Below are 13,651 nucleotides of genomic sequence, written 5' to 3' on the forward strand. Positions count from 1 at the left end.
AATATTTCCCAACTAGACCTGCTTTGAATGAAGCTGATTAAATTATAAGTATTGTAAAGGAAAAATGAACGAGTTCTTAGACAATAATTACTGTAGTGTAAAAAAAAGGGGAGGATAATTAAATAGTCATTAGCCTTCCAGGCAACTTTAAGCATGCTGTCTGAATGTCAAGTGCTGGAACTTGAGTTATTTATATGTTTTGGGTGTAAACAAACGATTCAATTTGGATTCAGTGTGGGGCAGGAAATGGCAATCACATAGGAAGGACATGAAAGGAAATTGGTCTGATAGATTATGGATGCATTCACACACATGTACAGATATGTTTAAAACAGAATACATACATTTTTCTGCTTGAAATCATAAGTATATATATATGCCCAAATTAAATTTAGCATCATAAAAATATCCATAGAAGTTTTCATTAGTATCAGGCCAACAGTTCTCGAGAAAAATACATTGTAGTACTGTACTAAACTAGCAAATAGACGAGTTGTGAGAAGATAAAGGCATCAGTATTTTTTGTATTATTAAGTAATAGGTAAAATGAAGGATAAGACTATTGTGAATGTAAGCAGAGGGTGCATACATACATGCTGGAGGAGTGTAGTGTGGTCCATTGAGAGTTCACCAGGGATGGCGTATATGAACTGAGAGGATCCTGTAGCAACCACCTCCATGCCTGACCCAAGCACGTGTAGTTTCTTTACTGCCCTCACCAAGTCATCACTGAAAAGAGTAATAATTATGTGCTGTATTGCTACAAGTGAATATGTACTAGATTATGTAAATATTAAGTACTTTGTATTTAAATATACCTGAAAAGTAAGATGAAGAAATTGCAGTAAAATGGAAAGTGGTAATGACTCACGCGCTAATCTGGTTATCTGGTCTCCTCCTGTGGTTAAGTCTCCGGAGTGCCTCGTCCAGTGAGATGACGCCCCCATTGCGATGGCTGGTGGCAACACACAGCTCCACAATCTGAACACCCAGTTCATAGTAGAAGTCACCCACACCAAGCATCTCACACCAGAACCCTGGAATTAACATCATCTACTCAATGCTCCTAGAAATAATCAAGCATACTTTCGACTTTAAGAAACAGAAGGTAGTTATTCAACTGTACAAATCACTTAAGATTCAACCTGTTCTTTTACAAAGAACGTCGCATTTCGCAAGTATGCGTTACATAAGGCCAAAAGTTGTCGTACTAGAAAATGGAAGCAGCTCGCGAAAGTGACGTACTGTCCCGTTATCTGTTTCGGGTCCTCTGGTAGGTTAGGAGAGACCACTTTAATTTAACCGTTTTCTTGACGTTGGGAAACCTTAGAGGGACGGGCTGTATGATTATTGTATCCAAGCATGGAGACCACATCTTCAGAAGGACATAGTTGCTTTGGAGAAAGTTCAATACCGGGCAACAAAAAATCATTCGTCTAATTATGCTCTCAGTTACAGGAGAGCGTAAATTACTACGTGACTACTGCAGCTGACAGACTTTACATTTGGTCAGCACTACGTTAGCAGGTGGTGTAAACTCCTTAACTTAGCGTAATAAAGGCGACTAATATATATATGGGAAGTACACGTTTTGAACACCCAGCCCTACACCCACCACATGTGTAAGGGAACACCCAACCCCACACCCACTACAGGTGTGTAAGGGAACACCCACTACAGGTGTGTAAGGGAACACCCACCACAGGTGTAAGGGAACACCCAGCCCCACACCCACCACAGGTGTGTAAGGGAACACCCAGTCCCACACCCACCACAGGTGTAAGGGAACACCCACCACAGGTGTAAGGGAACACCCGCCACAGGTGTAAGGGAACACCCACTACAGGTGTAAGGAAACACCCACCACAGGTGTAAGGGAACACCCACCACAGGTGTAAGGGAACACCCGCCACAGGTGTAAGGGAACACCCACCACAGGTGTAAGGGAACACCCGCCACAGGTGTAAGGGAACACCCACCACAGGTGTAAGGGAACACCCACCACAGGTGTAAGGGAACACCCGCCACAGGTGTAAGGGAACACCCGCCACAGGTGTAAGGGAACACCCGCCACAGGTGTAAGGGAACACCCACCACAGGTGTAAGGGAACACCCGCCACAGGTGTAAGGGAACACCCACCACAGGTGTAAGGGAACACCCGCCACAGGTGTAAGGGAACACCCACCACAGGTGTAAGGGAACACCCACCACAGGTGTAAGGGAACACCCGCCACAGGTGTAAGGGAACACCCACTACAGGTGTAAGGGAACACCCACCACAGGTGTAAGGGAACACCCACCACAGGTGTAAGGGAACACCCGCCACAGGTGTAAGGGAACACCCACCACAGGTGTAAGGGAACACCCGCCACAGGTGTAAGGGAACACCCGCCACAGGTGTAAGGGAACACCCACTACAGGTGTAAGGGAACACCCCCGACTCAACCCCTTAATATTCGCTTACGTAAACATCAGGAAATCATACAGCAACATTAAATCTAAACAGCGACTGTTGTAAGTATAAATATTTTGATGTCCCGTCAACCTTGGGCGGAATCACGCCTCGGGGCGGCCCAGGACACAGCCCGCACACCTCACCACTTAACATCCTCATACACAGTCAAGGCAGGTGTATACACCTGACTTCTCAGTGTTATATACGTGTATATACACTGAGGGTGTATTTTTGTCCGGGGACTATAGAATATCTGCCAAACCTTGATAAGCCTTAACGCTCACTAACATTAAAGACATGACAAATATTACATTAGTTAATGTTTACAAAAATAAAGTCAGTGTTGGAGATAGGTGTTGAGGAGGGAGGGGGGGGGGGGGGGGAGGGGGGGAATTATAATCCATTTTTATTATTATTATTTTTTTACAGTTTTGTTGGGTCCCGTTATTGCTTAAGATTGTGCAAGGTGCAGTGAGTACAATGACCCGCATGGTGACACTTGGCGACCCCCAGTGTGGTCACCACCCACCTGCATTCACCATCACCACCCACCTGCATTCACCATCACCACCCACCTGCACTCACCATCACCACCCACCTGCACTCACCATCACCACCCACCTGCACTCACCATCACCACCCACCTACACTCACCATCACCACCCACCTACACTCACCATCACCACCCACCTACACTCACCATCACTATACAACACCTCTCCACCTACAGGTACACCATGCCCCTCCACGCCCCTGGCCTACTGAATGATATCTACGAGAGCAAGAGAATGAGAGACATTTCTGGGAAGTTAGTCAATGACCAAGATGCCTGGAAGGCCACTCTGGTCCGGAAACTGCCAGGAATGTCCGACCACTGACGGTACTTCGTCATTGTGTAGTGCGGCTGCAACTGTCAACCTGTCCGGTGGATGGTATATTGCACTCTTAGCTTGTGGTTGCTTGCAACAAGTCATCAGTCGCCACAAACACCCACTCACTCACTCTCTCGCCACAGCTGCCCTGGCTTGGTCACATCCAGGAAGCTTCCCCTTTCTCCAGACCTGTGACGCGCTCGCAATTACTTTCGCAATGACTCGTGCTTCATATTTTCACTAAAACTCCCAACTAGTTATTTATAGAGCTTGTCTGTCACTGACGACACCGGTTTGGGGGTTGGGATGAAGGCCTACCAACCGCGGGAGGGTTATTAACACCGTGACACTTGGTTTACTCACAAATCAGTCCTAATTAACTCGAATAGTTGTAAACTTCTCACATTTTCCAGTTTGCTCTGCGCTTCCCGTGGCGGGATTCCACGTGTGTGCTGCATATTATAGTACTGAGATACCTTCAGCTTAATATGTCTTGGATGGTGGGGCTTCCAATATATTTGTGACCGTTTGTATGACTTTAGAGTTTGCATATGCTGCCGATGTTATCCTGTCTAATTACATCCCTAATGTATTACTTTCTTTCAGATTCGAGTACTTGCCATTTCCTTATGGTGTTATATCCCCACGTACTTGGACTGGTCGGTACAGCTGCTGCCTTGCAGGTCGGAGTTCAATCCATGATGGGCCAAATTGTTAGCCACCATTTCTTCCCCTTTAATTTAATTGTCATATACCAGTTCCTTATAGCCAAGTGCTATCCAGTTGTACTGGCTTAGTTCTTCCTCCTCATAATTACCACTAACATTACCTGTTTGGTCTGGCCCTTTTACCAATAGTCCTTACCTTACACTTAGGGTTGAACTCAATGAGCCATGTGTCTGCTCATTTTTTAAGTTTGTCAATAGCTTTGCGATCTTACGTTCCACGTTAGCTTAGCGTCGTGTGCAAGCGCAGACGTGATGGGGTTGGGCAGTTTCTAAACGCACTACAATTGTTGTTGTTTAAGATTCAGCTACTCGGAACAACAAGTTCCAAGTAGCTTCCCTCCCATGTCAGTCTTTCGACGATTTACATCGTAATCATGTCTCCCCCGATTCTTCTCAAACTTGTTCAGGGTACAGAGAAATGTTCTTATGCCTGCCAACGGTGCCCAAGTCAGTGATGTCACTTAGTTAACATGCGACGCAAGACAGCCCGGAGTCTACACGGGCTATGGTGAGCCCGTAGTGGACTTACCTGGCACAGGAGCGGGGCTGTGCCCTGCAACTGCAAAACTGCATCAAGGCCAACAGGGGTGTACACACCCGATCCATTACTAATCATTTGGACGCACAAGTGAATGTCTGGAACCAGTACTAAACGTCCGGACGCACGACTGGCCAGGACTATGGCACCCCAAGGAACCTAGACAATGAATTTACGCACGGCAACACCTTCAGTTCCAAGTCCCAAGTACACTAACGTGCGCGTCACGAAATGGAGTTTTTTTTCAACCACAGACATGGTTACCTTGAGGTGCTTCCCGGGCTTTGCGTCCCCGCGGCCCGGTCGTCGACCAGGCCTAATGGCCACACATTTACAATGCTAACCAGCATATATACATTTTCTTCTGTCCTCCATGGACAGGGTTAGAGATCAGTTAAACATATAATTCAGGGATTTATTGAACAATCAACCACAGAAGGTGATTGTAGTACTTTTAAAATGCTAATCTAACCTACAGACATAACTACACAGATTTGCGTCTGTCCTACATAAAGCAGTGTTCGAGGTGTCTTTTTTACATAGCGTCATTAACGTGCTTTGACAAAGTGAAATGCAATCGCAGGTTAAAATTAATGACGCTATTCACAAGAGTGGGTGACGTGGACAACTTTCACCCCCACAGGGACCCCCGTGGCGGACTTCTCAGAACGCGGGGAAAGTTGGTAGTCTGGTGAGGGGGGCTCTTCCCACCTGACCACTACTGCGAAATTTTATGTCGTTCGCTAAAATACTTTGATTAACTTGAATATTTGCGTTTACAAATTTTGAGAGAGAGAGAGAGAGAGAGAGAGAGAGAGAGAGTGTGAGTGTGAGTGTGTGTGTGTGTGTGTCCTGACTACCCTTACACTGAAGAAGTTACATATCAATGCCTCTGTGGCTCATTAGGATTACAAATCCTTCCACGTCTTCTTGTTCTGGTCCCTCCCATGTCAGTCTTTCGACGGTTTACATCGTAATCATGTCTCCCCCGAATTCTTCTCAAACTTGTTCAGGGTACAGAGAAATGTTCTTATGTCTGCCAACGGTGCTCACTTAACACACACAACACTTAACTGGAACGTGTCTCTTCTACTCTCCTCCACCGATATTAATTACCTTGCACTTCCTTGGGTTGAACTCTAACAGCCAAGTATCTGACTGTTGCTGTAAAGTAACTATCAAAAGAAGGCACCAAGCCGGGGAGATTATATAGCACCATCACTGTGGATGTCAGCTTCCATATATACTTTATACACATACATATACATACACACACACACATATGTGTACATATATGCATATATGTATGTATACATATATGCATACATGTATACATACATATATGCATACATGTATACATACATATATACACACACACATATGCATTCACATATCAATTACAATTCACCTTTGTAAATGCACATTAATGACACTATGTAAAAGACACATCAAACACTTTATGTAGGGCATACGTAAATCTGTGTATCTATGCATTTACGTATGTAGGTAAGCTTAGCATTTTAAAAGCACCGAATCACCTTCTGTGGTTGATTGTTCAATAAACCCTTGAACTATATGTTTAACACATCTCTAACTCTGTCCATGGAGGACAGAAGAAAATGTATATATGCTGGTTAGCATTGTAAATGTCTGGCCACGTCTGTGGTAGAAAATAATAATAATAATAATAATAATAATAATAATAATAAAAAAAACTGTGGATGTCAATATAAGAACAAACACATACGGCGAGCAAGATCAAACTAAGGATTTAGTTAGACTACATAGCTCTTGAAATAGAACATTCTCTAACTAGCTGACACTAATTATAAGGTGTGAAAGACAGATGAATTTGCTAATGTAATAATCTCCGTTGAGGTCTGAAAAAAACCTTTTGTGCCCTCTGTAATGCTTTTTGCGCTACCGCTCACAGGATGGGTATGGGGTGCACAATAAACTATATTGCAACAACAATAAAAACATCTGACTCGCTAAGAATTTTGTCTGAGCGACAAATGTCCTCGAGAGACATTAGGGAAGCAAGAGATACGATTGTCTTGAAAATCTGGACATTCCACAAGGAGCTGCTCGCGTGTAAGTGGGGCGTAGTTTGTTAGTCTTAGTTTGTTTCCAGAGTTTGTAGAACTTTACTCTGGAAATTTAAGGAAATACTCGTGCACTGAAAGAAGTTGTTGTAGAAGCCACCACCATTCACAGCCTTATGGCCAGAAACAACAAGGAATTCAAACCTTAGTAAAGTTAAAATATAGCTCCAAGGCTTGGACCTAACTTTCGGGTACTGACTGTGGTGGGCAAGTACCTAATTGTACTCACCTAATTGTGCTTGCGGGGGTGGAGCTCTGGCTCTTTGGTCCCGCCTCTCAACCGTCAATCAACTGGTGTACAGATTCCTGAGCCTACTGTGCTCATGGAATCCTGGGTGTGTAGTGGTACATGAGTGAGGGAGGAGTGAGGTGGTGTGGTACGGTATGTGAGGAATGAGGAGGCCAGTGAGGGCGGGATGAGGTCAGGAGGCAACCCTTCACTCTCCGTGCACCTCACCCGCCCCACTTAACATTCCCAACGTATTTCGCACCTCCATCTCCCTCCCTCCCTCCCGCCCGCCCGCTGACACACTTCTCCTGCAGGTGCAACCTTCCTGCCAGTGCCTTCATTCAATGACGCACAACAGACGGTCACAGTGAACACTACTCCTGCAGGAGAGCCTCCACCAGTTCAGCCCGTGACCTCGCACAGGGTTCCCGGACACACACCTACGCCAGAGCCTGGGTGCGTGTGGCAGGGCCCGCCTGCGTGCTCTCACCATCGACCCCCGCCTCCTCCGCCACCACTGCTGCTAAACTCTACTTGTGCCAACACTTGCAAATGGAATTATTTACTCTCCACATGCTGAACTACACACACACACACACATATATATATATATATATATATATATATATATATATATATATATATATATATATATATATATATATATATATATATATATATATATATATATATATGCTTTGTGTGACGGTTGAGTGGACAGCGCTCGGGATTCGTAGTCCTAGGGTCCGGGGATCGATTCCTGGCGAAGGAGGAAACATGTGGGGTAGAGTTTCTTTCACCCTGTTCACCTAGGAGTAAATAGGTACCTGGGAGGTAGACAGTTGCTACGGGCTGCTTCCTCTCTGTGTTTACTAGTTGTGTTTTGCGGGGGTTGAGCTTTGCTCTTTCGGCCCGCCTCTCAACTGTCAATCAACTGTTTACTACTTTTTTTTCCCACACCACACACACACACCCCCCAGGAAGCAGCCCGTGACAGCTGACTAATTCCCAGGTACCTATTTACTGCTAGGTAACAGGGGCACTTAGGGTGAAAGAAACTTTTGCCCATTTGTTTCTGCCTCGTGCGGGAAACAAAGTCTGTGTGTGTGTGTGTGTGTATGAAAACAAAAGTTGATTGACAGTTGAGAGGCGGGGCCAAAGAGCCAGAGCTCAACCCTTACAAACACAACTAGGCGAGTACACACACACACACACACACACACACACACACACACACACACACACACACACACACACACTGGGACACCTGCAGACGCCCGCCGGCACGCTGACACACTCCTTAACATGTTTACATCCCGCAAGCTGTCACAACTTACGTTATTTTCTATTTATGGAACTTTCCTTCCCTTTTACCCCAAACTCAACCAAAAGAAAAATATTAAATAAGAACCATTGGAGTCGTGGACACGCTCCCGCCTCTGGCCGCCGCCTCCGCCACTCTTCACGGGTTTAAAGCTCGCAATTTTTAGTGGTATATTTTATACACTAAGATATATTCTTCTTCGTGTTAAATGTTAATATTTGTTAACATAGGTCTCGGTAATATTGAGCCCCGTTGCATATTTTTGGACTTTTTCTAGTTTTACTGTTTGTTTCGAGTCGACCAACATTTACGCTAGAGATACGCATGCGACTTCCGTATTTTTTTCTGCAGGGGTAGAAACTCTCTCTGCTAGTTAGTCACATAAATTATTATTAACAAAAGTTTCAAGACTTTATTCGTATATTACTCGGTAAATCCGATTTAACTTCGAACCTAAGAAATGTTTCTGTTCATGTACAGACATTCTGAAGGTCACGTCGTAACTCTTAAACGTCCTACGACACAGACAAGGCTATTTTTTTTTTTTTTTAGATATATACAAGAGTTGTTACATTCTTGTAGAGCCACTAGTACGCGTAGCGTTTCGGGCAAGTCCTTAATCCTATGGTCCCTGGAATACGATCCCCTGCCGCGAAGAATCGTTTTTTCATCCAAGTACACATTTTACTGTTGCGTTAAACAGAGGCTACAGTTAAGGAATTGCGCCCAGTAAATCCTCCCCGGCCAGGATACGAACCCATGACATAGCGCTCGCGGAACGCCAGGCGAGTGTCTTACCACTACACCACGGAGACTATGACCATACAGGCTCTGCGCTTTCTTTGGATACATGCATTCCATTCGTATGGGTGACTTGCGTATTTTGACGCGTTGGTCGGTGTAAGACCCCGACCGTTACCCGCTCACAGGCCACAAAAAGTGACCTTGGGTCAACATTGATTCGGCGTTGTTCTGGGACATTGTGTCCTCTGGGCAGGCAATGGCGCCCTCGCGTCAATCATGGTCCACGAACAGAATAAATCAGAGGCTGTATTCGCCACCGCTTGGACAACTGTGTCTGCCACCAGGCGCGCTGCTCTCTGAGACATTAAGGCACAGGTAATGAAGCCTATCATTGTTACCAAATATGCTGACAGCTTGCGTAGAGCTGCATTATACCCGTTAGTGACTCATGGGTGAATGTGGGGGCACCGGGGGGGGGGGGGGGGGGGGGGGGGGGGGGGGGTCCAGAGGAGACGGATGGTAATGTGAGATATGCCCGTCTCCAGCTCTTCCGTACGCGGTCTGCTGCCGCCCTTCTCATTTACCTGGATATAGGCTGTGTCGAGGAGAAGGAGACAGAAGAGAGATGGAAGGGACAGAGGAGAGATGGAAGGGACAGGGAAGGGGTAGTGGAATGAATGGGGGGGAGCGCAGGCGGGAGAGATTCATAATAATTTACATGTGGAAGATATTAGGTGAGGCTGGTCTCAAACCTGCACACAGAAATAACATCACATGAGACCAGAAGGCATGGCAGGATGTGCAGAATACCCCTATTGAAAAGCAGAGGTGCAACAGGTACTCTGAGAGAGAACTATCAACATCAGAGGCCCGAGACTGTTCAACACGCTTCCACTACACATAAGGGGCATAAATGGCAGACCCCTCACAGTGTTCAAGAGAGAACTCGATAAGCACCTCCAAAGGATACCTAATCAACCAGGCTGTGATTCATACGTCAGGCTGCGAGCAGCCGCGTCCAACAGCCTAGTTGACCAGTCCAGCAACCAGGAGGCCTGGTCGGGGACCGTGCCGCTGGGACGTTGAGCCCCGAAATCATCGCAAGGGGCTGGGAAGAGAATGAGAAAGGGATAGTGGATGGGAAAAGAGTGAGCATAGGTATATGTGACAGTAAGAACTACTGCTTTCAACATTTAATCAATATAGTCGCTTGTTCCTAAGCCTTCTGTGCTTATATATATATATATATATATATATATATATATATATATATATATATATATATATATATATATATATATATATATATATATATATATACTTATAAAACTTTATAAGAAGTCTCCCTCAAGCCCTTCACCCCCGAGCGCACTGTTCACTACAAATCTCGTATGACCCATTTCGTATGATCCCTCCTACGAGACCCACCAGGTATACTGAGAGGTGAATAGTGTACTAGTTAACTAGCAGTGGTGGTGAATAGTGTACTAGTTAACTAGCAGTGGTGGTGAATAGTGTACTAGTTAACTAGCAGTGGTGGTGAATGGTGTACTAGTTAACTAGCAGTGGCGGTGAATGGTGTACTAGTTAACTAGCAGTGGTGGTGAATGGTGTACTAGTTAACTAGCAGTGGCGGTGAATGGTGTACTAGTTAACTAGCAGTGGCGGTGAATGGTGTACTAGTTAACTAGCAGTGGTGGTGAATGGTGTACTAGTTAACTAGCAGTGGTGGTGAATGGTGTACTAGTTAACTAGCAGTGGTGGTGAATGGTGTACTAGTTAACTAGCAGTGGTGGTGAATAGTGTACTAGTTAACTAGCAGTGGTGGTGAATAGTGTACTAGTTAACTAGCAGTGGTGGTGAATGGTGTACTAGTTAACTAGCAGTGGTGGTGAATGGTGTACTAGTTAACTAGCAGTGGCGGTGAATGGTGTACTAGTTAACTAGCAGTGGTGGTGAATGGTGTACTAGTTAACTAGCAGTGGCGGTGAATGGTGTACTAGTTAACTAGCAGTGGCGGTGAATGGTGTACTAGTTAACTAGCAGTGGTGGTGAATGGTGTACTAGTTAACTAGCAGTGGCGGTGAATGGTGTACTAGTTAACTAGCAGTGGCGGTGAATGGTGTACTAGTTAACTAGCAGTGGCGGTGAATGGTGTACTAGTTAACTAGCAGTGGTGGTGAATGGTGTACTAGTTAACTAGCAGTGGCGGTGAATGGTGTACTAGTTAACTAGCAGTGGCGGTGAATGGTGTACTAGCCAAGGTCGCCAGCTCATACATCGTGAGCTGCAGGGAATTACGCCTCACCTCTCACTGCTGTTATTTAGACAACCTCACCTCCCCCTCCCCCTCTCCTACATCTCCCTCCCCATCCCCCACCCCTACATATACACACGCCCCTCCACCTCTTTCCCCTACGTCACCCATCCTCTTCCTCACTCCCTCATTTACCTACCGTCTCTCTCCCTCCCTCTCAAACACTCCTTATAGTGTTGTTATTCCGTGTCCTCCTCCTCCTCAAGGCACTACGGGATCACCATAGCCTGTGCTACTTGGAACTTTGTTCCAGGTAGCGAATATTTAACAACATAACATCCTCCACCTGTCTCTTACACCTAGAGTTTTCCATTTTCCAGGAGACGGAGCTACTGGGTGGAGGTGCAGTCTGGCCTGGTCGAGGGCCTGGCACATGATGGGTTCAGGAACTGAGCCCCATCTTGTCTTACAAGGACGGGGCTCGGTGCCCGGCCAAGGAGGAGAGCTGCTCAAGTATCACAGACAGTTCTTATGATGAACAGTTCTGGCACATTAACAGGTAAACAAAAAATAATGCAAGTTTTTCGCTTTGTTGAGTAAACACGCAACCCACTGTAGGTGGGGGAGGGGGATAGGGGGTGGGGGTGAGGGGGCTAAGGGTTCTCATTGGATAGAATGGGGTGAGGGGGGGTTGAAGAAAATGGGTAGAGGGTTTTAAAGTACAGGGAAAGGGGGGGGGGGGTAGGTGAAAGCTGTTGGGGGTTGAAAATAGAGGGGTGTGGGGTAGGGGGGTGTTTGAGGAAGAGGACGACAGGTTTTTGGCGAGAGGTTCACCACTGGCATTTCCTCAGCCCCCCCCCCCCCGGGACGACCATCAACACACCACAGGATCAACACTACCTGTATATTCAACACTTATACACCTTCCCCTTCATCTCTACCCATCTCCCATCCCCTAACCCCCCCCCCTCCCGGCCCCATAAAAAAGGTCCTTATGTTATCGGCTTTTGTACAATATTTTGATTTATACATTTTCGTAATATATGTGTAAAATTTCCCTGCCCTAAACTAGTTCTCATGTATAATGTATAACTGTATTTAAGTGAACAAAATGTATCAAGCTGTTTATACACCGCCTCTCATTATGTAACCTATACTTTAATGTGTGTGTCTGTGTGTGTACTCGCCTATTTGTGCCTGCAGGATCGAGTTTTAGCTCTTGGACCCCGTTTTTCATGGCGTTAGCCTCTATAACCTGCTCCTTTAGGTTATTCAGTTTACTCACTACCCTCATGCTAAAAGAAAACTTTCAAACCTCTCTATGACATGTCTGAGTCACAGGTTTCCATCCGTGCCCCATTGTTCTATTGTTATTCATTGTAAACATTTCCTCTCTTTCTACTTTGTCAATCCCTCTAAAGTATTTTATACGTCTGTATCATGTCCCCCCTCTCCCCCCCTCCTTTCTAACGTCGTCAGGTTTAGTTCTTTCAGTCTGTCTTCGTACCTCATCCCTCGCAATTCAGGGACGAGTCTCGTTGCAAACTTCTGCACTTTTTCGAGCTTCTTTATGTGTTTTTTTAAGATGGGGCTCCACGATGGTGCGGCATACTCTAAGACTGGCCTCACATAGGCGGTGAGGGGGGGCGGGGGCTTGGAGATATATATGGGGCATAGAGAGAAGGAAAGGGGGGGGGGGGGGAGGCGGACTTTCATGAAGTTGTTTAGGTACCCAAGTACAGATTCATCTGCTGGTACCCTACCCTCTTGTTGGGTCCGGGATTCAATGTCTCCGCGGCCTGGTCTGGTCAACCAAGCTGTTAGACGGCGCAGCTTGCAGTCTGATGTACGAGTCCCAGCCTGCTTGATTAGGTATCCTTTGAGGGTGTTCATTAGGTTCTAGTTTGAACACCATGAGTGGTCAACTAGTTATGTTTATAGGGAGAGTGTTGAAAAGCCTAGCTTAAATTGTTGATAACAGAATAGCATTTCAGCGCACCTATTGAAATAAGTTTATTGAGGTAAAATACACACAGAGGGATGAGGTAGCTCAAGCTATTCTCACCCCGTTCAGTACATAATAATAATAATAATAATAATATTTATTTAGGTAAAGGTACATACATAAAGAGATTTTACAAAGTTTGTTGGCTTTATAGATAGAGCTAGTACATATAATGCTTAAAGCCACTATTACGCAAAGCGTTTCGGGCAGGAAAAAACACTAATGACTAAAGCTTAAAACTAATGGGTAAAAAGAACAAAATGTGTTGAGTACAAATAAAAATAGAGGTAAAAGAGGGGGGAACATTGTTGAAAAAGCAGCACAAATACAATTACAAATTATTACAGAAAAGTACATTCAAACAGCGTAGATTTGAAAAAAAAAAAAAAAAAA

The 13,651-nt window shown here is 45.3% G+C and overlaps 1 protein-coding gene across 4 annotated transcripts in view; it reads right to left on the bottom strand.

The window, feature by feature from the left end:
- The window catches only part of lsn (vacuolar-sorting protein SNF8), an 81,679-nt gene that overhangs the window by 5,132 nt on the left and 62,896 nt on the right, over positions 1 to 13,651 (bottom strand). For all 4 annotated transcript variants that reach the window (XM_045745374.2, XM_045745364.2, XM_045745355.2 and 1 more), the window contains exons 4-5: positions 872 to 1,037; positions 594 to 729 (exon numbers count right to left, since the gene is read on the bottom strand). In XM_045745374.2, the coding sequence (XP_045601330.1) occupies positions 594 to 729; positions 872 to 1,037 (302 nt within the window). The remainder of the gene's footprint in view (positions 1 to 593; positions 730 to 871; positions 1,038 to 13,651) is intronic.

Source organism: Procambarus clarkii, chromosome 22, assembly GCF_040958095.1.
Source record: "Procambarus clarkii isolate CNS0578487 chromosome 22, FALCON_Pclarkii_2.0, whole genome shotgun sequence".
Lineage (NCBI taxonomy): Eukaryota > Metazoa > Arthropoda > Malacostraca > Decapoda > Cambaridae > Procambarus > Procambarus clarkii.